Below are 26,911 nucleotides of genomic sequence, written 5' to 3'. Positions count from 1 at the left end.
ACACTGGCAGTCCCTGGGACCGACCTCGTTATAGTGTACATACTAATAACTTTTAATATTTTCAGTGTATCTTTAAGAAAGTTTGTAGACTTATAGTAACAGTAGAAGCCTTTTGCACACAAAAAATCGGATTTTTTAATGAAGTATTTTTACTTAAATTTGTCCGTGAAAATATCAATTATTTTTTTTAACTAGTCTGAGTGCAAAGTGATTTTCATGTCAAAATTAGAAATACTTTTCGTCATCTAAAAAATCTCAAATTTCCTTTGTGTTATCCCTAAAACCTCCTAAATGCATTTCAAATGTGTTTTTCACTAAATCCTTCAACAACGCTTGAAGCCTATCTGAAAAGCCTGAATAGGTGGGAAGGTCTGGGCAGCAGTCAGCTTGTTGTGTGTAGAGAAATGCTGGGAGAAGAGTCTGGGGCTAGCCTTTTCATCACGGCAATCCACCACGGAAGATGATGATGATGACAAGACAGATTTGTGAGGCAAAGAAGAGCTACACCAGTGGCACTCTGTTGATGACGAATGCTCAACATATGAGCACTTGATGGATGCCGAGATCGTCCATAACGTAACTATAGTACCGACGGAGGCAAGTGTACTGGTTCTCGAGCCACAAGAAGAGGATAATGAAGAGTCTCCATCACCACCACCAAAAGTGTCTGAAACCATTGAACACCTCCGGGCTAGCCTCCGTTGGCTGGAGACTCAGGAGGTGGACCACATAAAAATCCTCCAACTTAGAAGCATTCTAGATTTTGCTTGCAGCCAGAGACATGCTACGTTCAAGCAAGGAACACTCGATCAGTTTTTTAAGAAATAAACTGCAAATGATGATTGTTAATATTCTTGAATGTTTTAATTTGCTGTTTTGTTTATTAAAAAGCCCACTAAAAACAATTTGTGTTTTAATTTCTACTGTAACAACAACGATTCATTCACAAAATTCTTTAATTCAGAGGTAATTTACTTGCCAGAAAGGGAACGTGTACAAAACTAGTCAAAGAGGGCAAAAATAGAGGTGTTTTAGGATGTTAGGTCAACATTGGATCAGTTTGAACAGTGATTTTCTTGAACCCAATTTAACGCGACCCTGCTTGTTTCGCGATGACATTTTATAGACCCCAATAATCGCGTTATAATGGGGCTACACTGTACTGTAGACAAAGATGTAATTTTCAATGTCAGACCAGTGGACTGGTCAAGGGCTATTAAGAGACCAAAGTATTTTGTGTACACTTAGCAGTAAGGTTACCAGAGGTTATAGTTATTGCATTATTGTGTAACTAAAACCTGCAACATGATGTGATACAAAATTATCAGTAAATGTGAAAAATTGTGTTTTTTCTCATTTTTTCTAAATTTCCTGTGACATGCGGAAATAGTAGGTGTTGTGTTATTAATTGACAAGTGGTTGTAAAAATCACTCATGAAATAGCATTTATGGGCATCAGTGCTGTAGCACCCATCAAAACAAATATACTGATTTCATAGAAATTGTTTCAGTCAGTTTCTCACAACTTATGACACTAGAATGGAAAACTGATTTAAACATACATCTAAATTATTTATAAACCAGCCTTCATTCTTTTTGAGTAAATCAGCTAAAGTTATTAGATGAAAATCTAACATTTCTATTGACTCTCCAGAAAGAAGATTTGTACTATAAAAGAGGAGCTGAATACAAAAGTTTCAATTTTTCTGCAACAGGGTTTTTAAAAAGAATGCTAAGAATTTGTTGCTTTATGTGGTTGTGTGGAACTACCTCAGGCATATTCAGATCCACTAATGGTTTTATTTCTAGCAGATCGGGGGAAAGGACTTCATGCATTCTATTTCTATAAGCTTTGAAGTAATGAATTGGCAATATCTGGATCTTGTATTTAGTGATCTCTTTTTCCCTTAATTCAATAGTGTTAATATGGAGGAAGAAATTTTTGTGTGTGTGATTTTGAAACTGTTTATTTTATTCTGATTATGTAAGTTCTTTTTTTTTAAGTTGAAGTAAACAAATACTTGTTAAAAAGCAACAGTAAATTTAAGGCTTGTATAATTTTTTTTAGCATCAAAATGGGCAAGATTATGAAATCAGGAAAAGTGGTACTTGTCTTAAATGGCAAGTATGCTGGACGAAAAGCTGTTATTGTAAAGGTAAGGGAATGACTACAAAGCTCATGTTTGTGTATTTTTTAACCGAATGCAAAAGATTGCCTCTGAATTTAACTTAAGCCAGACCAGGGAGCACCTTTTTAAATGGTGAGTGTACACCTACATATCAAATTTAAAAACTTATGGAAAAATAATAATTCTTACTATATATGACAATTTATAATGAAGTAGACACTCCGTACCGAAAGCAACATAATACTTCATTTGATAGACTAAAGCTATGCCTTTCTATTTGTCATAAATGATATAATATAAAACATGAGAATTATTGGCAATTTTTTAAAAAAAGGATGTGACAGATGGACATGGCAGGTGTGCCTGACTTTCTAGTTTATGTCTCCGTAAACAAAGTTTGAACATTATCAAAATTATATTTTGCCTTTTGTGTGGCAGGATTATTAGTTCATCATTAGGATTATTAACTGTTTATTATTCATAAATGAAAATTGCAATTGAGGGGGGGGGGGGTGACAAAAAATTAAACCAGTTTGGATTTTTATTGCTGTATCAAAAGTAAATGTCAATAAAATGTATATGAAAACAAAATATTAGAACTCAACATTTCAGCTAGTTAAGTGATTTGAAGCAGGGAGATCATACAGAATTTAAAACTTGTGTTCCCTTGTACAAGAATGAAATAAAGGTTAAGTTTACAAATATTGTAATTTGAGTGAATAAGTTCCAACATGCTAAAAAATCAAAACACTTATTCATCTATGAATGTTTCAAGTAATGTTGTTCTTATTTTCACAAGGTTTTTATAAGTTCCTGCTCTTACAGCTTTCTTTCACTCAGGTTATGAGGTAGGTTCTGTAACATTTGTGTTGTTAAGATTGCATAATCTGTTGATTCTCTGCGTAAAATTTTCTTGTTTATTTGAATGTGTGAAAAATCCAAGTGTGTGATGTGTACCCCAAAAGGAATAGTAATGGTTTAAGCTTAGGAGAGCATGCAAAACAAGCCATTTGCCCATGAAGTGAAGGGAATTGTATTTGTAATTGGTCTTAAGAGTTATTTATTGTCAAGATCTGTTTTATTAAAAATATTAGATTAATATCAAGACACAAACACATTGCTTTTTCTGAAATAAAGTTTTGGAGACCCTTAGAACTGTGAAGTGCAAGATTGATGTGTTTTCTGAAATATTGGGTGTTGTTTCTTTTCATTACTTAACAACTGCTATGATATTCCTTTCAGAATAATGATGAAGGCACCTCAGATAAACCATATGGCCATGCTTTTGTTGCTGGTATTGACCGGTATCCTCGTAAGGTGGTTCGAAGAATGAGCAAGAAACGACAGAAGAAGTATAATAAAATTAAACCCTTTCTAAAGGTGTTTAACTATAATCATCTGATGCCCACAAGGTAAATTTTATTAATGAAATTTTGAGGTCCTGGTTGAGGAAATGTAAATTTTTGCTCATTTATTATAATCTTTGAATTCTGAGAAAAAATATTGTATAGGGTAGATTCCTTGTCACAAACTGTCTTCCTGAAAGCCAGAATGTTTGTTTCATGATTCTAATATGCACTTCTTGCAATCAGTATTATATTAACAGTAATCCATATATACTGTTAAGTAAAATTTCAACCATCAACAGTGGATTTAAGTTTTTGCAAAATTCTTTCCTTGAAGTTAATCCTCAATGTCAACTTTGTTAGATCACATATGATCATAAACTAGGTGTTATTGATATTTTTGGTCTTCAGTAGTAATTGTATCTTATTGTCTGCTATGAATGTTTTTTTTTTTTTTCTATGTCTGATTTAGTTGCTTAGTATCATATATATTTTGAAGTTTCTGTTGTGTGTTTACAATTTTTTTATTACATACTGTTAGATCCTTCAATACAGGATTGGTTTTCATGCCATAACTTTTAATAGAGCAAGCTTATCTTCACGAAGTTCTGCAGATTATCAGTAAATATTACAAGGCTTTAGTATACAAAATATAATTTTTTTTGTATTAAGTTTTTAGATTTTTTAAGTAATGTTTTCTCCATGTGAAACTTGAAAACTTTCTGATGCATAAAAGTATTTTTAACCTTAAAACCAAAATTACTTTGCATGTTAGACAGTCAACATTCAAAAAGAAAAAAACACAAGATCTATATAACCTTCAGATAATTATCAAACATTAAAAAAAACTTATGTTTATCTGTTATTTTCACTATTGTGTGTGGATTTGGTTGATTTGACCAACCTTGTAACCACCATAACAAATTAGGAAATGGATATAAATTATCCCTTTTTCATTCTAGAGTGACTACAAATTATAACACGAAAGCATATATATTTAGTCTAAATAGCTTAAATCTCATAACATTATACATCTGTATATATATCTATTATTTTTATTTTATTTTATTTTCAGCCACACATGACTAACATTACAGAAGTTGCAATGACGTGGTGGACGTGCACACCTGTTACTATATCCAAGCATATAAAACTGGTTTTTACAAAGTGACCTGTCTTGGCTATGTTCTAGTGGACCAGAACATTGTAAAATACAATCACATTTCGGTTATAATACCTTATATCTGTATATACATTATTACTACTTACAGATAAGTTCTTTAGTTTCAGGTATTTTTCTTAAAACATAGAACTGTAAATAAAGAAGTATAGAAAACAATTATTTCTTCTAGTTACAAACTTTGTACTTGTTAGATACTTGCCATATGTTGTTAGGCCTTATCAAATTTTGTATGTGTACGATGCGAAACGAAATAATTTTTTTTTGGTTTTATATATACGTTTTGAAATAACCAAAAATCATAAATTACTATATCAATACCACAGATATTTACTATCATTTATCAAGCATAGTAACTAAGGGTCTAAAAAAATATGATTGTTTGAGCTGATTAGTGTCTTTCCTTACTACTTGAAAAGAAAAGATTTTCTGCATAAATAATTCACAGAGGCTGAGAAGACATTCTGAGCTTTTGATTGGCTATACACACATCACTGGGCGAAGTAGGTGCATATAAGCAAGTATTTTCAAAAACTGAAGAGGTGGGCAGGGACCACCTTGGTTGATTCAATAGATATATTAATATCTCAGAAAATAGAAAAGACAGGAGGTTCTTATCTTATATTCTAGCTTGTCAATATTGGTAATTTGAGTATCTAATTCATAAGAAACTATAGACTCTATATTTGGACATTACAAACATCAAATTTGAACCAATGCTGCATTCAACATACCATGTGACACACAAAGTTTGATATTTAGGATTTATTTTTTAATATTTACTTTTAAATTAAGAAATTAACTAATGTATAATACTAAAATTTGAATTATAATCTACAATTTAATAACAAACTTATTAACATAAAATTGTAGTTCAATAAAATTTTGAATGTGAGTCTATAAATGTGATGATATGGCTTTTGAACCATGACCATAAGAAGACCTGTGGAGATAAGGTTAATTGATTACCTTAACAGTCTGTTAAATCAATACTTGTTCAGCACGAGTGCCTTCTTGACTACTTGGTTATAATGCTCCCCCACCTATATCACTCTTGGGTGCATATGGCTCCTAATGGTATTGTTATAATGAGGCAGTACTGTATTTAGAACCTTGTAGTATTAACAAGTACAGAATGAAATACATTTATTGTTCCTAGAAACATTATTTTATAAAACACACAAATATATATATACACATACATATATACACAGAATTTGCAAAAGCCACAAATCAGGTTTTAGGTAGGATTAAGTGAACTATTATAAATAACAAATGTAATGTGATGCTTTGGTTGTACAAATCACTTATCAGATCTCACCTAAATATTGTATCCAAGTATGGCATCCATATCCTCAAAAAAGATGAAGTAGATCTACTTGAACAAGTTCAAAGGAGATTATCTAAGATAATAACAGGTTATCATAACCTTTCTCATAAAAGAAGGTTATAGAAATTACATCTCACTACACTTGAAACTCATCATTCAAAGAGTAATTTTTTAATTGAGGTCTTTAAAGTTATTAAAAGCCTTGAAGGACTAAATTCTGCAGGTATCTTTATATTTAATAATTCCATAACTAGAGGCTACAAGTATAAAATATATAAGCAGAGCTCCAGATTGGATTTAAGGAAGTTCTTTTTCTCTCAAAGAGTAGTGGATATATGGAATAATCTTCCAATTGAAGCAGTTTCTGTAAGCAGTGTAAATGCATTTAAATGCCACCTTTAAAGACATAGAGAGTGAACTTATATGAGCCAGCTCTCTGCTCCATCATCCTCCACCCCTCCTTGATATGCAAGAAGAGTGGAGGATACAAGGTAAATTTAAAGACACCAAGAGACCACTTAGTCTATCTAGACTGTCCCATTCACTATACTAAACTTTAAAATAAAAATAAAACACTGAAATTCAGCACTTATCTTTCAAATAAATTAAATTACCTGCATCTACATCTCAAGACAACCCATACCAAAGGCCAATCAGATTTACTGATTTACTTTTGTGTGTTCAATATTGTCTGGCTTGTAGTGCTATTTTTGCATAATTTTTTTATAAATTTATGATTGCTGATAATGAAAAAAAAATACATTTACATCTCACAAACTCAAAAAGGAAGCCACTGAAATATTTATCTTATTGGTACTCGCTGAAGACTTTGGAATAATTTTCTTTATTATAACATTCAGATTCCCAAGCACTGTTTTCTTTCCAATTAAATTTAAAATACTAACTATTGTCCATGTCCATTTATATATTTTGTAACTTAAACAAAATGAAAATTATCAATGCTGGTTTTTACAGTTCTTTGTTTACAATGTATTAAAACTGTCAAATTTTGAAAAAAGGTAACAAAACAAATATCCCAAATGCAGGACTTACTAGGAACTTTATAATGAAATATTAAAACTTTGGCAAAACAACAATTCAGAATATATGAATCATAGATTAAAACAAGCAGTAGAATGAAAAAAACAAAAACTACCATAACAGTCACACTCCCAGCCAGTACTATAATTTATAAAACTTTTATTAAAAGTATACTACTGTTAACAGATAAATATAAACTTACTGTTCTGTAATACTAATAGTAGCAGTATTAACTATTATTACACTATTAAAAAACTAAAAAAAGAACCATATTTGCAATTTTCAAGGTCCATATCACTTATCAGAATAACTAATACAATTATTAGTCTACTGTTTAATGTTTTCTGAGGTTAAACTTCCACGGTATTATTTTCCACATTTTTTTATGTCTACCCACATTCCTAATATTAATTAATATATATATCATAGAGTTAGAAATTAATTTTCTGTGCTAACCAAACTAGTTAAAACTTCCCAAACTGTGGAGCTCATAAACGATTTCACCAGTCACATTCACTGATTCTGAGTGATTCATGCTGTCTTCCAAACATTGAAACAGCCATACCCTTAGATTAAAGTTAAACCTGTCTCACACGCTTAAACAGTAATAAATGTTCCTTAAGACACATTTTTATCTTGAAACGTAATGAACTGCAAATAGTGTAAAAAGTTAATTAGTAATAGTATAAAATTTAGTCGTTGAATTTAGGAAAACACAACTTGACATCAAAAAACTTCTTCACTGCGCACTATCTCGTGACACGCGAGGATACGCGAGACGTTCACTGAGTTTCTATTGTATTGAATGGAGTACGTATACCTTTTAAGTGTGTTGATGAATGGAGGATACTGGTTAGGCTACACCTTCTTCAGGGAGAAGGATTAGGTATGAAGTGTAATACATGTCATTAGAAAACAAGATTCATCAAATTTGTTTTTAAAACGTGTTTTACCTGTAATATGAAATTGACTTAGTGTTGAGTAATTACAAAGTAGCTCCTGCCTTCTAAATAGAGAAACTCCAATGGTCTTGACAAGTTTGATTTCTGTCACTGTGTCAGTTTTATTGAACATAGGACGCTTAAGCCTGTCTGCCGCTAGTAAACCTAAGCCTCTATTCTCTTCGATTTTCTGTGTTATCTGCCCATGAGCCGCATCATCGTGCCTCAGGACAGGAGTTGTTCACATGATGACGTAATTTTTCATTCGAGGAGATGAAATATAATGTAGTACTATTACAGCACAAACATGAATCAATGCTTAATTTTAAGTATATCTACTAATAGTACAATAAACAATTAATAGTTTGTAATATCAATCTGTATTGTTGGGTTTATCTATTAGTTTACCTTAAAGTTGTTTAACTATAATTACAATAAACAATTAATAGTAATAATATCACTCAGCGTGTATTGTTGAGCTTATTTATTACTATTAGTATAGAGTTATTGGTATTTATAAATTGTTATTAAAATGAGTTTTTAAAACATTTTAAAAATAGTATATTAGTGTATTACTAACAGTTCATATTTCATTAATCATAATACTGCAGTTAACACATAAAAATTCTATATATATGAAACTCCAAAAAGCAGATATTCAATAAAAATCACAATAGCCTAGAGCAAAAAATTTAAAATTTAATAAAAAACTATAATAATTGTGAATGCTAGAAGTTAAAACAGAGAATTTACTTGTGAGTGGGATTAAACATATGATAACCATATAACAAAAAAGTTTCAGTCTGTACTTATTAACAGTTTTCATAAGCTCCCTTAAAAGAATATGTAATACTGTTTGTATAACTTGATAGTTATTGTATGCACATATCTAGCGTGAAGCTTTTGTGATTGCTTTGGCTATATCATGTCACAAATACTAACCTATGTAATTTTCATAAATTGCTGTTGTATGTTTAAGTACTATAATATTATTGTAAAGATAATTTGTTGAAAAATGGAATATTCAAGACCAAAACAGGATCAAATAAAGCTACAAACTGTATATGCAAAGTAACACACACACACACATATATATATATATATATAATTTAAGACCTGTTGGTCCATCTGTCATCACATCCACTATACAAACTCTAAAATAAATCATTTAAAGTCAGCCCTTATCATTCAAAGCTATCTTAGGTAAAGATGAATCCTACCCTAGTAAAATTTATATTTGTGCCCCATTCTCACCATTAAATATAAAAAATGATGATGCATTAGCACTATCAATTTTTTTTACAATCTTATACACCTCAAACAGATCTCCTCTAACTCTTCATTTTTCAAGACATAACAATTTCAGAGATCTTAACCTATCCTTGTATGACAACCTTTTCATGCCAGGTTTCATCCTAGTAACCCTACTCTGAACCCCATCAACAATTCAATGTAATTTCTAAGGTAAGGAGCCAAGACTGAATACAGTCTTCCAAAGGTGGTCAAACCAATGACCTATACATGAACATTATAATATCTTTTAAATTGTATTCAATATGTATGTAGATACAATCTAAAATTATATTTGCTGTGCCACCAATAACAGCACATTGCTTGGATGGCTTAAGTTAAGAGACTAGTAATGGTTACTCTTAAGCCTAGAATAGCCCGTTAAAAATAACTTGCTCTGCAGTGATAAAACATGCCATAGAATTTAATGAAAGTATAAAGATATGATGTAGACATACTTAGTCAAAAATCTGTAGGTATTTTGTGGAATGTGAAAAATATGTGTCAATAGTTTTATCAGTTGATACAAAAACAGTAATCAGTAGATGGAGACTTAATTTTTTTTATCTTTAATGTATAATTACTAAAATGATTCTTAATTTATTGACTAATTGTTCTAAATGACAATGTTAATAGTATGTCAAATATGTTCAATATTTTTAAATTGGACAAAATAAAAAAAGAGAAAACTTTACAAACCAAATTTAAAACATAGGATTTGAAGATAACTGTAAATAATATTTTTTGGAATTACTGTAGTGTATACTTATAAGTATTTTTACAGCCTAGATACAATGTTTCTTTCTTATACAACAGTTTTAATCCTAATATCACTATTAATCTGTTGTTCATTTTATTTCTTCTTTGTGTTTGCAGCAAACAACTTCTAGCCATGATGTTCATTTCAGTTTTACTACAGATGGTTTGAGTGTTTGTACGTATTAAAAACTGACATTTTAAATTTAAAATTGTGAAAAATGCCCACTAGAACTATTTGTTTTGTATATAATGTGCTTGAGGTCAGCAGGACTGAAGACAGTAACTATGGTTACTTTGTGATAATTAATTATGGTGGTTATTAGTGCTTCCTGTTATGTCACATGGCAGATTTCCACTCATCACCCACACATATCATTGGAAGAACAAGCTAAAATGGAGGAAAACTCAAGACATATACTCCTACCAGTAGATTCCACAAATCCTGGAGGAAAGCTTTGTGGACAGCTAGGTGAGCTTAGCTCTCCTGAAATAAACAATCATTCAGAATCTGTCACTGCAGCTGAGAATGGAACTCTGAAGTCACCAAATATTAGCACTGATAGTGGGTTTGAGGGAGATAATGCACGCCCACTGTCTTTATCTAATAGCCTTCAATCTCCTGGAAGAGAAGCAGAGATCTGGAGGAATGATGTGTTTCACAGTGAAGAATCTGGAGATGACATTGGCTTGCTTAGTCCAAAATCACCAGGGAATTGTGTGGACAGTGCTGAACTTATTAACTCATCATTCATTGATCAGAAAGGTAAAGTAGTTGAAGGAGAGCTCATTAATTGCCAAAATCTTGTTGATCAAAAAAATATGGGTCCAAATTTTTGTGGTGCTGACAAAAGCAAATATATCATCAGTGGTGTGCTGCTTAATCCTAGTGTTGAGGAAATAAAAGGGCTTTCATCAAGAGACATTGAAAATAATCATAGTGGAGAAGACCCTGGATCGTGTGATGAGGGGAGCTCACAAACTGATAATAGCCATGATGGAGAGTATTTAGGCTCTTGTGATGAAGGCAGTTCCCACACTGACTGTAGCACTTACTTAAACTCCTCCGTATATGATTCTGTTCATATGTTTAGCTCTCCTGTTCGTACTTCACCGGACCCTGTTGTAGCTCAGGCCTTGTTGTCTGTTCGTCTTGATGATGGAGACTATGCCACTCCTATTGATGCCATTCCGTTTTGTACAGGATTCCCTCCCTTCCGAAAAGATGAAGACACTGACTTTGAAGATTCTGTTTCTCTTCTTGGGGCACCAGTAAAGCGAGGTGATTTTCGTGGTTTTAGTTGCATGTCTCCTCCTGTCCGCCCACCTAGGGGAATAAGACCCCTTCGTATACGAAAAGATGAAACCTGTAGTGAGGCAAGCTACAGCACTTCTTCTGGAGGCTGGAGTGAAGACAGCTATGGGTTACCACGGACTGCCCACAGTGAAGGAAATTATAAAATGGCTGGTACATCTAATTTTCAGGGCCGTTACAAGTCCTCTCGCTCTCGTAGTGAACCATCAGCAAGATACACCACAGTAGTCAAGCCTAAACCTGTTCGACCTCCTCCAGTAAGTCTAGACAGTGATGAATATAGAAGTAGTATTGAGTCCTTACATAGTGGAGCTGTAGCAATTGGTCAGTACAGTGGAAGAAGATCAGCTTTTAAAGAACATTTGGAAAGTAGCCTTTCACAGAATGATGTACCATCTTATTTCAATCGTTCCTTAGAATCACCATCAATTCGTCCTCCATCTAGAAGCTCACAGAGCCAACGAAGTACAAGCGAGTCTCCATCTGTTTCTCATTATTCAAGTACAAGTGATGTAGCTAGAGGTCGAACATCTCAACGTCCCTCATCAAAGAGAAAGGACTGTGACAGAACACAAGCAATTTCTGACTATGGTGAACCAGAGAGAAGCCAGAAGTCTCAATCAGTCCTGTATGCCCGAGCTACAGAGGCTTCATCCTCAGGAAGAATATCAGAAGAAACAAAAACAAGCAGCACCCTAGTGACTGAACAGGAAGTAGGAGCTGTAGGTGGAGATATTGAAGCTTCAGTTGATTTAAAGCGACACAGTGTGCCATGGGACTTGTTTTGGGCTTCAGGTGCTGCTATCAGACATCCAACTTCAAACATTTCCAGAGAAGAACCAATTCACATGACATTAGAAGAAGTTCGTACTTCTCTATTAACATTAGAACCTTCTCCTGAAAGCATCACTGATTCTTCAGTTCTTGAACAGGAGCACTTGAACAACTCCATGGAACCTAAAGTTTCTCTAGTCAAACGTTCTTTTGGAATAAACTTTCACAATAAGAGGCCAAAAAAGAAAAGTGACAACAGAAGCCGCAGATCAAAGAATTCTGGACCTGAAAAATCTTGTCATAGAAAGAGTTTTCCAGCTTCTGTCAAAGCAGTACTTGTAAGTTTGTTCGGTTTAAAAAAATCTAGCTCAAAAAAAAACAGACCAAAACAACGATCTAGAACAAATGGTCAACAAAAGAAAGACAAGAGTCCCAACACTAGCCCATTTATGAACCGAGCACTTCCACCTCTTCCTCGAGAAAGATCAAGATGGGACTTCTCTGATGATGAAGAGCACCCTAAAGACTTTCATGCAAAATTTGAGAAAGAATTAGAGGGTTACACAAGAAAAAAAATGGACTATGCAGCAAGTATCCAGAAAGTAAAAGATGTAAGTTGAGAAAATTTTGCATTTGATAAAGCTATACTTGTGTTAATGGCAATTTCAGTTGGTATTAATCACTTCTACCATTCACAGAAATTAGTCAGCATGCTGTTAATGTTGTTTTTGAAAAAATAAAATATACATACAATTAAGCCACAGAAACTCATAATAACCATTATTGATCAGAATAAGAAAGAGCTGTTATTACAAAATTCAATATTAGCAAGTATCAAATAAGCTTAGCTTGAGTTGATCTTATATTGCAATTTCTAAAACAGTATACCGGTTCTCTGAATCATATTAATAGAAATCTTAACATGAAATATTCTAGACCATGACCATTAAAAACAACATTAATTCTTACATTATTTAATAGGTTTAAGAACCTTGTTAAATGAGCTACAACATAATATTTTTTGAAATGCTAATTACTACATAATAATGTAGTTTGATGGTAATGGTAACTTGTGATAGTAAAACTTCTTAAATGCCAAACTCTTTACAGTGTGGTTGGTATTGGGGACCTATTAGTGGAGAGACAGCAGAGAAGTTATTGGCCAGTGAACCTGATGGATCTTTTGTTGTCCGGGACAGTTCTGATGAACATTACATTTTCAGCCTTACATTTAAACTAAACGGCTTGGTGAGACATGTTCGTATTGAACAAGACCATGGTAAGTAATATCATTCAAGATTTGTATCTTTTTTTTTTAAAGATTTACAGTGTCTGGTAATAATACTATCAGTAATAATAAAGAGTAAGAAAACAAAGTTAATATGAAAAATCATTAGCCCATTATTTTGCTTATTTTGGCTGTGTGTGTGCATTTGGAAGATGAAGAGAAATAGTGCCATCATTACTACTGCCAGTTTTTCCTGGATTTGTGTTTTGTTTGCTAGTAGTGTATTTTCAGTAAAACCTTCATGGCCTGTAGTTGTATAAGGCAATAGATATTATGAGAAAGAGTTATATGTGGGAGAGTCATGAAAATGTCACACACACATTAACCCCTTCAACACAGGTCAAAGACCATGTCATCACATTTGTTGACTAACATTCAAAATTTTATTGAACTACTATTTCACAAATTTATGTCAATAAGTTTGGTATCAAACTGTAGATTATAATTCAAATCTTAGTACTATATATATTACTCAATTTCTAAATTTAGAAGCAAATATTAAAAAAAAAGACAGATAAACATCGATTTTTGTGTGTCACGTGGTATGCTGAATGCAGCACTGGTTCAAATTAAATGTTTGTGAAGTCAAAATATTAAGTCTATAGTTTTGTATGAACTAGAATCTCAAATTACCGATATTGACAAACTAGAATATAAAATAAGAGTCTCTTTTCAATGTGCTAAGATATTATTCATGTAATAAATTAAACACAGTGGTACCCCGCCCACCTCTTTCCATTTTTGGAAATGCTCCATTATATACACTTAATTCTATATTTAACATGAATAACCAATCGGAAGCTCAGAATGTCCCCCTAGTGGCTTTCTCAGCTATTTTAACGGACTTGGCACCATTTCTTTCTTTTCAACCAATATTTCAACAAGGTAGGGTGTGTCTTTAGTTTGCTCAGAATTTCATATTCTTTTAGACTAAAATACATCTTAGTTTCTAAGCTTTATAAATTGTAGTAGAATTCTGTGGTATTAATTTCATTTGTGTAACTTGTAAAACCTCCTAAATACATATAAAACTTTATATTTTATTTACTATTACCTTTACCTCAATGATATACATGATTCTTCGGCCTATAGACAAATCATCAAAGTATAACGAAAAGTTGTAAAATCAGAAATAAAATGAGCAGTTGTGCCCTTTTTTCTTTTTTATTGGTCATGAAGTTTCAAAGTACTTCTCTTAAGAGTTTGAACTGCTAAACATTTCACATTTATTTTCTGTGTTTATTTTATTCTTAACGACTAAAGTAGAAACCTGCTAAAAATATAGCAGTAAATTGCTGCTTGTATGAGTAGACTGTTTATGTGATACCATAATACAATACCATTAAAAGCAACAAAGCACATACAAAGAGATAGCTGACTTGACCCCTGCTCCGAGAATAGGATGTTTAATATATTGGATTATATATTCTATAATGTTGTCTTGAAAAATTTAGAGTAATCATATTGTACTTAGAATCAGTGAAAACGTTTTGCTGACAACAGGATGTGGAACTTATTGGCTTATATATGTATCCTACAGTGTTTACAACAATAATTCTCCAGAGTAATAAGACTGTACTTTGAATCTGTCTAAACGTTTATAATTAAGTTCAGTGTTGATACAATAACCATTGCAATTCTTCGAATATTGGTAATCCTTTTGGGGTGTTTGGGAGTTAGCAGCATAGGTTTACAAAGATTTTATTTTAGGACATTCTTATAAAATTCTATTCCCCTTTTAAGCACATATATTCAACCAATAAAAACTTGTTTAGTTTCAGTTTCTAAAGCCTTCTAAGTCTAATCTTTATGAAGCATAACATTATTTTGTACAAAATTCAGTACAAAATCTTGTAAATGTGAATGAGGACATTATTACAAGATTTGCAGGAATTAATGTGACAATAAAAAGTTTAGGAAAAAACAACTATTTTATGAATGAATTTGCCAGAGTAGGTAGTATTAGTTTTGAGTTTTCAATGGACTGCAATGTCATCACATCTGCTTAGTTTTGTGATTAACACTTTGGTCTCTGTACTAAGTACATCCATTACAAAACTTCAGGCAGATGAAATCTACCAAAGATTCGAAGGAGTAAATTAGTTCAGCATACATAGGAAAGTATAAACTGGAAATAAACTTACATTGTAAAATTTTAATGTTACAACTCACTTTACTAGAAGTATTATACATCTAAATAATGAACAAAAATCTCCTACATTTTATTCATTAGTCATATTAATCTAATGAGAAAACTGTGCTTTTATTACATGCAAGTGTTTTTACAATCATGATATAATATTAAGTTCTCTATTATAAAATTCTACCTTAAATATTTATATTACCTTACCAAGTTTGCTAAAAGAACTTTTTTTTTAAGTTGGCAAGACAAAAATCTTTATAAAAGAATTGAGTTCTGTTTATCCATTTCCAGTTTATACAGTGATCCTTCAAGTGATTTGAAGCATAAGATTCCTAAATCTTACCGAGAAGTATGAAATTGATATGCATCTAATTTCTTGAATTATTTTCTTATATTTTGTAAAACCTCCATAAAATTGCCTAAAATTATATTTCAGGAATGTCACTTACTTCTGTACTATGAAGAGTTATTACCTTGCATTCAACATGTTTTGAAAAGTAATACTAAACATCTAAACAAGTCCTAACTCAGTTGTAGAAAGTTTTAGAAGTAGTTTGTCTTAACTAAGACCTTTATTCTTGAAATCTTAGTATTCATTCAATATTTTCTTACCTTTTTCCTAATTATATAAACAAAAAAACTTTTTATGATATTTAATATTTTGCTGAGCAAGCTTTTATACCTTATTTTTGTTTCCTTTATGTTAGGTATTTTAACCTGCACAAGTTTATTTCATTTTCTTGAAATCTTCTTCATTCCCTTTGGGTTTGCCCTTTTTTTTTAGTGATATATAGAAACATAACACTTTGAACTTTACTAACTGAACATGTAAGATTTTTCCAATTATTATTTTAACTCCTCTGTGTAAATAATACACTTAGTCCCTTATCTATGAAAACCCATGTCATTTGTGAAAGATAGACTAAATTACACTGTTAAATGTTATAAATCTTAAAATAAATAAATAAAATATAATTGGAGTATGGACACCCATAGCATGGAAAATGTAAATTTAATTGGTTAATACGTAAACTAATCTGGTTGTATAATTTGAGCAGAGAATGGTAGTGCATGCTTTGATTGTGAAATAAGATGTCAATAAGAGTTGGCCATACACATAAAGAAACCTGTTTCAGAAAATAAAAGTATATCCTAAATGAGATGCATAATACTGTATGTATGAAGAGATTTGTTTCCGATAAGGTACTCTTCTTCTGCTCATAGATTAGCTTTTCTCATTTTGTGCTTCCCAAAATATATGCAAACTTTTCAGAAATGCATGCCACAAGCCTTCATCCTACCTTTCTTGGAATCCACAGTTCCAACATGTCTCTCATGCAAATCATCATGCGTCACTTCTCCACCAATAGGAGACATCACATAACACATGATACTCCCTCTACACGCCACGACTGAACTATCACTTCTCGTTTGGCAGCTGTCAAGTTCAGACATTCTTTTTTACATTGTTCATTTACTTTGAGGTGGTTTATTTTTTCATTTTTATATTTTCTTGACTTTATTTACTGCACTTCACAGTTCTGGAATTAACATTTTAATACAGCATTAGTTCCTCGTGTTTCCTGCTTATGAATTCCAAAGTTACAGTCACCACTTCGGGTACTTTGCCAGTGTTTGATGCTGTATGTTCAGCCACAGGCATGGGCGATCTATCGCGGAATATATTGTAACTTATTCACCAGGAGATTGAGCGATGTATGAGCCAACCTCTCTTGCCTACTTCTGCCCCACTTCCTCCAGAGCCCTTCGAGCCAGGCCAGACTGAAAACGATTTTGATCGTTTGCCCCCCCCCCTCTGGAATTTGCTGCATCTTCCTGTTCACTACCTGATGATTCGCCTTGTCTGTCACCAGACTTTTATCTCTCAGGTATGTGATGTTTTGTCTATTACACCTGTTTCCTATGACTCTAGACCAGCATTTCCCAAACTATATTCCACTGAACACTGGTGTTCCATCCGAGATTGATAGGTGCTCCATGAGAAAATCATGATTTTATATTTTAATAAAATATTTAACACTTTTTGTAGGATCATAACTTATTATGAAATATTTTCCTATGTATTAGAATTAGATAATACCAATTTTGCATTGAAGAAGAATTATAGAAGATGCCATATCTATTCTACATGAAATCTTAGTGGAGAGGTTTGTACCTAAAATATATTATAAGTATAAAAATGTAAAAATTTATTAATATGTAATTTTATTAGATAAATAAATGAATAATATATAAATATAGAGGGCGCTGCATGTGCAACATACTCTGTACACCAATAATTCACATGTCTAGTGTTCCATAAGCTTTTACTCAGTTGAAAAAATTTTGGGAAATGCTGCTCTAGACCTTCCCTCCTGCATGAAACAACTTCCCATCCCTATTTAGTATTTTTCCCATCACCTGATATTAGGGTTCACGTGGACTGATTTACCTCTCAACCTCTCATCCCCCAAAGACTTCAGATCAGTCTAACTTTCCCTTTTTCAGCCAACAGTTATTGGGGATTGGTTCTCCCTTTTTGGGGGGCAAACTCAGATTACCCTGTCCAACTTACCCTCACAACCCTGTTAAGGTCCCTTTATACCCTTCACTTTCTGTCAGAGGCTCTTCACAGGAACCCTGAGGGGTATTCTGCTGGAATCCTTGGCTCGTCTGTTGTCTTTGGCTCTTGTTCTTCAAATGTGGTTTGTTTGTTATGGGGACCTCTTGGGGCGTGATGCAGTTTTGACGTGGACCCGTCTCCAGGCTCCTTATCTGAGAGACCTCTGCATGGCATCATTGTAGCAGTGTTATGAGTCTTTGTAGTCGCGGGTGGCCACGGCCCATCAACATTCTACCCTTACTAACTGAGTGAGCCACCGATTCCTGTCCCCCAACCTTCCCCTTCCTAACCTCTTCCTATCCCACCTCCTCATGAATCGACGAATTACTCGACAACACACATTCTGCCAACTGCAGCACTGGTGATTATGTGGTTGGTTCGGGCCCAGTTGGGGCTCATCTCTTGAATTTCGTTCATGTGTGGGGACTTTTTCTCTCAGATATCTGGGTTCACAAGGTGCTCTTGAGGGTAATATGTTATCCCGTTACTCTTCCTTTATCCAGTGTTCCTGTTCCCTTCTCCTCTGGATTCCTCGACATGCCAGCATCTGTCAGAGGCAATTCATGACCTCATCACACAATAGGCTATTGAATCAGCTCCACTAGGTTCATGGGGGTTTTACTTCTGCCTGTTTGTCGTTCCTAAGAAGACTGGGGATTGGCATCCTGTCATTGATTTCATCTTCATTGGGTATTTTCTCCAGGTCTTTGGATGACCAAGGTGGACATTTCCAATGCTTACTTACACATTCCTGTGGCAGAGTATTCCTGTCCATATTTTCGGTTTGTCCATTGGGGGTTGTGTACTAGTTTTCTGCCTTATCTTTTGGCCTGGCCTCAGCACCATATGTGTTTTGTCGTGTGGACCGCTCTTTTGCTCAACATATTCATGCCATGGGGTTGCACTTCCATATTTATATGGATGACTGGTTTCTTCTTGCTCATTCCTAATGGGAATCGGCCTGTCACACTTACCAGCTCCTGGCTGAAGCTGCGCAGGTGGGCTTGTTGGTCAAATTGAATAAGTCTTTCTTTTGTCCTACTCACTATCTTATCCATTTGGGTGTTTTCTTCAACACTCATCTCAGTCGGGCCTAACATTTTCTTCTCCAGTTCCATTCTGTGGAATGGTGTGTTTGGAAAGCTCTGTCTGTTTCCTCTCTTACAGCTTGCGAGGTTCTATCGCTTTTGAGAATGTGATCCTCCATGACCCCTCTCATACCTCTGGGCAAAGCCAATATGTGGTTTTTTTCAATGGGTCCTTCACGATCAATTGAACCTTGTCCAGGATCCCTTGGATAGTTCTATATCCCTACCCTCATCTCTTGTAGACAATCTCCATTGGTGGTTGAACAGGGCCCACATGTCGGCGGGGGTACTGCTTCCTCCTCCACAGCCAGATTTACATCTGTTCACAGATGCATCCCTTCAGGGCTGGGGTACCTGGGTGGATCACTTGGATGTTTCAGGTCATTGGTTTGTGGAGGAGAGTTCTCTTCACATCAATGTTCTTGAACTTCTGGCTGTTTGTCAGGCTTTGGATCACTTTCTTTCTCTTGCCTACTGGTTATGATCCATTCTGACAGTTCTACTGTGGTATCTCATATCAATTACCAAGGTGGCACCAGGTCGAGATCCCTATGTTTTTGTGCTATGGATCTTCTTTGTTGGGCCCACACACATCACATTTATTTGATGGCATGTCATTTACTGGGTGCTTTGAATCTCGTAGCTGATCGTCTTTCCTGACCTGAATACGTTTATCCCACAGAGTGGTCCCTGCATCCTTCCATTTTTAGGTGGTTCTGTCTGCATCTGTATATGCCCCATAACGATGCCTTTGCCACCACCCTCAATCACATATTACCTTGGTTTTGGTCCCCGGTCCCACGTCCTCGAGCCCTGGCTGTGGATGGCTTCAGCCAGGATGGGTCTCATCTATTCCTTTATATTTACCCTCCCATCTGTTTAATTCATCAGGTTGTCTCCCTCATCCATGTCACTTCATGCACGGTCCTTCTGGTTGCTTCTTACTGGCCTGCTCAACCTTGGTTTCCTCGATTGCTCCAACTGTAAGTAGTCCTTTCTCTTCCCTTCCGTCCCAACCTGCTCTGTCAACCCTAGTCACTGGCACTCCATCCAGCATCATCCGTACAAGCTTGCCAGATCCTTGCCAAGGAATTTCAGTTTCACTCACAGAATAGCTTCACATTTAGCATGTTCCATTCGCCCTTCTTCTTTGGATGTCTATCAATGCAAATGGAGCATTTATTGCTCCTGGGCATTGAATTGGGGTATCTCAGAGTTTCTCACATGGCTCTTTGAGAGGAGATCTTCGGTCTTCTCGATTTTGGAGTTTCGGGTAGTGTTATCCCATACATTCCATTTTTCATGCTTCCACAGGGTCTTTGCTTCCCCTGACCTTTCCACGTTCATCCATTTCTTCTGGCTCAATTGGCCACCATGATATCTGTCATTCCCAGACTGGGATATTAATGTGGTCCTTCATGCCCTCATGTTACCTCCGTTCAAACCTCTGTTAATGTGTTCCCTGTTTCACCTCTCTTTGAAGGCATATTTCCTCCTCCTCCTCCTGATCTGTGGGCATCTTAGGTTTGATATTTTTTATCCTCAACATTACCAGGACCTTTTACCACTCCTCCTACCTTTATCTTTATATGGATCATGCTTTCCTTCCTAAGACCTCTGCAGCTTGAGAAGGTCAGTCTGTCTTTTCCCCTATCTGTCTATCGTCTATATCTCCTCTCTACCCTCATCCTATTCCAAATAGACTCGTCTGTCCTGTCTGTGTCCTTCATTGTTATATTGCTCACACGGCTTCCTTCTGGGGTCCTCATTCCCGGCTTTTTATCCCTTGGCAATCTTCCTCTTCCCATGATCTTGCCCTGGTTACTCTGACCAATTGGGTTTGACATTTGATCTAGTTGGTCTGTTTCCTTCCAATTGTGATCTCTTTCATATTTCCTGACATCAAATTCATCACCTTATCTTCTCTCTTGCCTTTCATCTTTATCGGCCATTGGAAGAGATTCTACAATCAGGCATGTGAACGACTCCACACACATTCATCTCCGACTTGTACTTACACCACATCGCTGTTTGTGCTTCCTTGGGGTATTACCTTCCATCTATAGCTATACTACAAACTTTGGGGCAGCTGTGACATGGGGTAAGTCCTGACTAATGCTTTCTTTTCTTTCAGGGGCCCCTACCTTCAATTTGGATCCTGTTGTGGCAAGTGGTGCCTGACCAGTTATTCTGTCTCTACAATGGGTTTTACTTAGATGGCTATAACCATTTGCAGACATCTTGCTATCAGATCTGCACTGTAAGACATGTTGATTCTTACACATTTTCCATGGTTATTTATGCTCACCCTTGAGTTTCATGTTTCACAAGATTACTAGAGTGTAAATTCCTTGTGATAATTGCATCATAATATGCCCATTCTGTACCATACCACACATGGATGGCATGGGTAAAGTAGAAGGGGATTGCTGCCCATCCCTGCTATACCTAGATTGAATAAATCTGTGTGATCTGCTTTTCAAAATAGGGTTTCACGGTCACCCATTGCTCTGTCTCGGGTGTTACAATCCTGGACTCTCCACCGCATTTCCGCCCTTTTCTTCCAGTGGAGTATGGGGGTCCTTACCCCTTAACATTTCCAAGCCATTGTGGTGGTTGACCATGGAAGCAACCTGTTGGATGGGCTCCACAAAAATGACTATAACCATTTAGTTCAGAATAGGGTGGTGGTGTTCTGCCGGTGTAGAGGGATTACAAGATTCTTCAATTGAGTAACTATTTCTGGGAGTTGAGATGCCCAAATGCAGTTCACTCATCTGATTGGGTGCTCTCCTCCTACCTTCGTGTGGAGGTTGAGTGAACCAATCACATAAGTCCTCACACAGGTTTGGGGTAGTCCAACTTCCCCTCTGGACTTGTATTCTGTGTTGTGGGCTGAAGAAGGTCTGTGTTGCCTGTTTCTGCTTCTGTCCTGGGTTTCCTGTTTGTTTGATGACAAGTTTGTTACCAGCTGGTTTTAGGATTGTGAGGGTTGAGTGCATGCGAAGGACTTCCCTCATATACTGGATGACACATTCCTGGTTCCTTGGCATCAGGCTACCCTGTGAGTTCCTAGACTAGAATGTTAGGTTCACTCTTGACTCTGGGACTTGAGGTGAAGATGTTATGATCCTCATCCTACCCTCGCGACGATGTCGGTACCTAGCGAGTGAGGTTTTGTAGTTGACTTACCAAGTACAGTCTGTCACTAACCAATATACACCATGGGACACATCCTCACTTGCCCACTTCCATCGTGGGATTGAATTATTCTGATTTCTATTTAAGATACATTGCTAAACTATCCTCTCCCATGTGGATGTGCTCCCTTTAATCTTCTGCCATGTATGGTCCTCCTGATCATGTTGATGATCATGGCGAAGAGATACCTGGCTCAGATGTGGTGTAGTACCCCTCCTCAGATCATATGATCTGTTCCTCTCATTTTGGGTGTGTCCTCAGGACACTACTGGGAGATACGCCTGTGCTTCTCTCGCACAGGTCCCTCCTCTATTTCAATGTGGGATTCAACCTAATCTTATGAGTGGAAAGAGAGTACTTTATTGGAAGTTATAATTTTCCTAAATGAAAATGTATTTGTGATAGGTACTTCTCACCCGTCCTCCTCACAATCTTCCTGTGCTCGCGTCTTCTGCCAAACTTCAAAGTGATAGTTCGGTAGTGATGCGTAGAGGGAATAACATGCATTGTGTGATAGTAGTGTTCTCCTATTGGTGGAGAGAGGACGCATGATGATTTGCATGAGAGACGTGTTTGAACTGTGGATTACAACAGAGGGAGGGTGAATGCTTGTGGTTTGCATTTTTGAAATAGTTTGCATATACTGGGCAGCACAAAACGATAAAATCTGATCTTGTGAGTGGAGGGAAGTACCTATCTGAAATGCATTTTCATTTAGGAAAATTATAACTTCAATAAATTTTAAATGTCATAAAATCTACAGTGCAAACAGTAATCAGCATCAGTAGTTTACAATTTGGAAAGTCTAATGCCTTTTTATAAACTAATTCAACAGCAGTCTTTCAAAATGATTAGATGGTGTTTTTTATTCACCCTGTATATAATTCAATTTGGTGTTTTGAAGCTAAAATCATCATCCTTCGTACTGTTTTTCAGACCTCTGATATATTTTCAAATTAATGACTTTAGTGTTAATTAATACTAGTGTATAACATAGTTACTTCCCTTCCATTATATGAAGTATGTCTTTTTATTTTTATTTGGAATTTTGAACTTTTTTCATTCCATTCTTTTTGGCCAATCTCCTAAGTAAATTAAAAATAGATTATTTTACTTCTGCTGTATAAATTGAAATGATTTCTAGTGCAACAGTAATAATGAGCTATCTAAATACCATTTGTCTGAGTAGGTTTTTTTGATAAATGTTGAGTAAGAGTATTCCACATTCTGCAGAAATTCTGTAGCTCTCTGAAGAAATATAAAATTTCTCAGATCATTTTTACAAAATGTACAATAATTATAATTGTATTCCTATGAAAAATAGTGCTTAATACCTGAAAATCCCTCTCATGTTTTTACTAAATTGGTAAAATAAATTAAAAATCATCTTCATCGTGTTTCCTCAAAGCATTCTGCCTCTTTGTCAAAGAGGACAATACCTTCTTATAGAGAGCCTTAATGTCCCATGAATTTACAATATGTCATTGTTGATGGGCATGAGCTAATATTTTGCTCATCTGCTCTCCAGTCTTTTCTTCTGTCACTTAAAATGTGTAATTCTATGTTATGTTTTATGAAATCTCCATAAAATTGCCTAAAATTATATTTTAGAAATGTTACTTACCTCTTCACCACTAAAAGTTATTACCTTGCACTTCATTGATGTGAAATTTCCTGCACATGCCACAAGTCTTGAATATACTCCCACTTCAAACATGTCTGTGTGTATTATGCCAGCTTGTGACATGGTGGTCATAATGCTGTAGCACTCCACCAATAGGAGGGTGACACAACTTATATGAACAGTAATCCCCATTAATACTAGCACTTGATAACATAGGCTTATTCATTTCTCAGCACTTTTGTTTATTTCCTGTGTTTCATCAGTTTCTAGTCACTTTGATTGACTGCCTATATTAAGTGCTACCTTACTTTTGTCCTCATTGCACATTCATTCCATCCACCTGTTTGCAACTTTGATTTCTCTAGCCACCACATTTCTTCTTTGTGCTCCTCACAATAACAAATGCATAAAAAAATATCCTAAAACTCGTAACCTTATTTTTACTGCACTCCTTGCTATATCTCCACCCTTCACCTTCTTCCTGCAACCCTTCATCACAAACTTGATAGTTTTAACGGGAAAACACATTATTTATTTTCTCCTTTGGCTACTTTTTTTCATCTGCTCTTTCTATTTTAATTTGGTTTACCTATTATTAGAATCTTCTTGTTCTAGATGCTATCCTTTTGATTGCCAACCTCCCTTTCTCTTCTCTCTTTGACCTAAGTTTGCCCCTTTTCTTACTTCACTAATCTTTGTGGATGTTCTCATTTCCTTGGATTCTTGACTTATGGCTGCTCACCAACAATCTTCCCTAGACCACAAACACCTCTGGTTGCTACCTGTCCTTGGGAGTCATGTAGGCCTAAACCCTCTAATATATTTCATCCTATCTACTTGCTATTCCCTCTTCCATAGGACAGACTGTCAAGACTCTCGGTGGTAATCTTTTTTGGAGCCAATTCTTGGCTCTGGAAAGAACTTTCAGTGCCTGCTTCTCCCAGCCTTGGACACCTGTATTCTCCATTCACCTATGACTATTGCATAGTGCAAGTTTTTTCTTAAGCTCTGGCTCTGCTTTTTGTGCTCCATGTTCTCTTTCTTCTCCTTCTCTCACCTCTCCTCAGTATTTTGCATCTTTTCCTTCTTCCTAGAAATTCTTCTTTATTCTCAACCATCTTCCTTGTGTCTCCATGCCATGGAGTTCTTGGTATTGGAAGGCTCTTCACTTTCCTTTTCTTCCTGCATGAAGACTGGCATTTCTTTAGACATACACCCACACATGGATCTGTGGCACATCTTATGATCTCTTATCTGATGTTATGCCTCTCTATTCTTCTTTCCCTTCCTCTCTGTCATGGTGGCTTAACTCTTTCAGCACATGTTCAGTCCCTGGGACTGACCATGTAACCATTTTGTGCTTGTTATAGCTTTCATGCTCTAACTATTAGTAAGCATATGTTTACAAAATTTGGCAGATTATCAATAAACATTCTAAGACTTTCATATGCAAAATATCAGTTTTTTTTTATTAAGTCTTAAGGTTTCTTAAGCAATGTTTTTCTCATGCCTTTTTCTTTTTTTGCCTATTCAACATGCAAAGTAAGTTTCGTTTTAAGATGAAAAAAAAATTTTAATCATCAAAAAATTTTCAGATTCAATATGCGAAATTTTTATAATGTCCAGATAGTTATCAAACATTTCTTAAGAAAAAAAATTGTATTTTATTTGTTATTTTCACTAAGAAATCTCTGTATGAGTTTGGTCAATTTGACCGATCTCTTAACTACCATAAAAAATGAAGAAATAAATATAAATTATGCCTTTTTCAATCTATAATGACTACAAATTATATCATAAAAACACAGATGTTTAGACTAAATAGTTTAAATCTCATAATATTATACATTTATATATATTACTTATTTTTATTATATTGGCCTTTCAGCCGTGCCTGGCTAAACAGAAGTCACAATGATGCGGCACACATGCGATCATATTACCATATTCAATGATATAAAACTGACCTTTAGTCTTTACAAAGTGACCTGTCTTGGCTGTCTTTTAATGAACTAGTATTTTGTTAAATACACTCACATTTCAATTATTATACATAATATAGGTATATGCTTTATTACTATTTACAAATAAGTTTTTAAACTTATTTTCTTAAAACATTGAACAGTAAATAACGAAGTAAAGCAAACAATTATCTCTTCTAGTTACGGCCTTTGAATTCATTGCTGCTTGTCGTAAGTTGCAAAGCCTTATAAAGTTTCATGCGTAGAGGATGTGAAATGAAATTATTTTTTTTAAAATTTAATTTGAAATAACTAAAAATCATAAATTACTGTATCAAAGCACAGAATTCCACTATAATTTATCAAGCCTAGTAACTAAGCTATATTTGGGTTTCAAAAAATTGGAAATTTTGAGCATATGAAAGACTCAACTTACCACCTTGAAGTTTTGTATCAAATGAATGAGATGACATCGTAATACTTGAAAATGGCTGAGAAAGCCATTAAGGGGACATTCTGAGCTTATGATTGTTATTCACATGTCATAGATAAAAGTAAATGTATATAAGGGAATGTTTCCAAAAATGGAAAGGGGTTAGTGGGGCCACTGTGTTTGATTCAGTATGTGAGCGATATCTCAACGAATAGAAAAGATAGGTTCTTATTTTATATTCTAGCTTGTCAATGTCAGTAAGTTGAGTTCCTAATTTGTAAAAAATTATATACTTTGTATTTTGACATCACAAACATCTAATTTGAAACAGTGCTGCATTCAACATACCACGTGACACACAAAAATTGATGTTTAGGTATGTTTCTTAATATTTACTTTTCAATTAAAAATTAACTAATGTATAAAACTAAAATTTGAATTATAATCT

At 34.8% G+C, this 26,911-nt stretch overlaps 2 protein-coding genes across 3 annotated transcripts in view; both read left to right on the top strand.

Moving 5' to 3' along the window:
* The first annotated feature begins 2,044 nt into the window (after nucleotides 1–2,044).
* LOC106469701 (60S ribosomal protein L27-like) lies at nucleotides 2,045–3,561 on the top strand. Its single transcript, XM_013930213.2, has 2 exons — nucleotides 2,045–2,156; nucleotides 3,372–3,561. The coding sequence occupies exons 1-2, from the start codon at nucleotides 2,076–2,078 to the stop codon at nucleotides 3,543–3,545; spliced, it is 255 nt and encodes an 84-aa protein (XP_013785667.1). The 5' UTR covers nucleotides 2,045–2,075; the 3' UTR covers nucleotides 3,546–3,561.
* Nucleotides 3,562–7,223: 3,662 nt separating this feature from the next.
* The window catches only part of LOC106469702, a 45,863-nt gene continuing 26,175 nt past the window's right edge, over nucleotides 7,224–26,911 (top strand). Inside the window, exons 1-3 of one of the 2 annotated variants that reach the window (XM_022398277.1) lie at nucleotides 7,224–7,912; nucleotides 10,134–12,713; nucleotides 13,213–13,381. In XM_022398277.1, the coding sequence (XP_022253985.1) occupies nucleotides 10,326–12,713; nucleotides 13,213–13,381 (2,557 nt within the window). In that variant the 5' untranslated portion in view covers nucleotides 7,224–7,912; nucleotides 10,134–10,325. Of the gene's footprint in view, nucleotides 7,913–10,016; nucleotides 12,714–13,212; nucleotides 13,382–26,911 lie in introns of those variants that run through there. The other variant, XM_022398278.1, reaches the window with a different exon arrangement.

Source organism: Limulus polyphemus, unplaced genomic scaffold (assembly GCF_000517525.1).
Source record: "Limulus polyphemus unplaced genomic scaffold, Limulus_polyphemus-2.1.2 Scaffold3622, whole genome shotgun sequence".
In the NCBI taxonomy this organism is placed as follows: Eukaryota; Metazoa; Arthropoda; class Merostomata; order Xiphosura; family Limulidae; genus Limulus; species Limulus polyphemus.
Note: the sequence above shows the minus strand (reverse complement) of the source record. Positions and strands in the feature narration are given on the sequence as shown.

Coding starts and splice junctions, on each gene's coding strand:
- LOC106469701 (XM_013930213.2), top strand. CDS start 2,076: ATGGGCAAGATTATGAAATCAGGAAAAGTGGTACTTGTCTTAAATGGC. Junction 2,157..3,371: donor GAAAAGCTGTTATTGTAAAG/GTAAGGGAATGA, acceptor TATTCCTTTCAG/AATAATGATGAAGGCACCTC.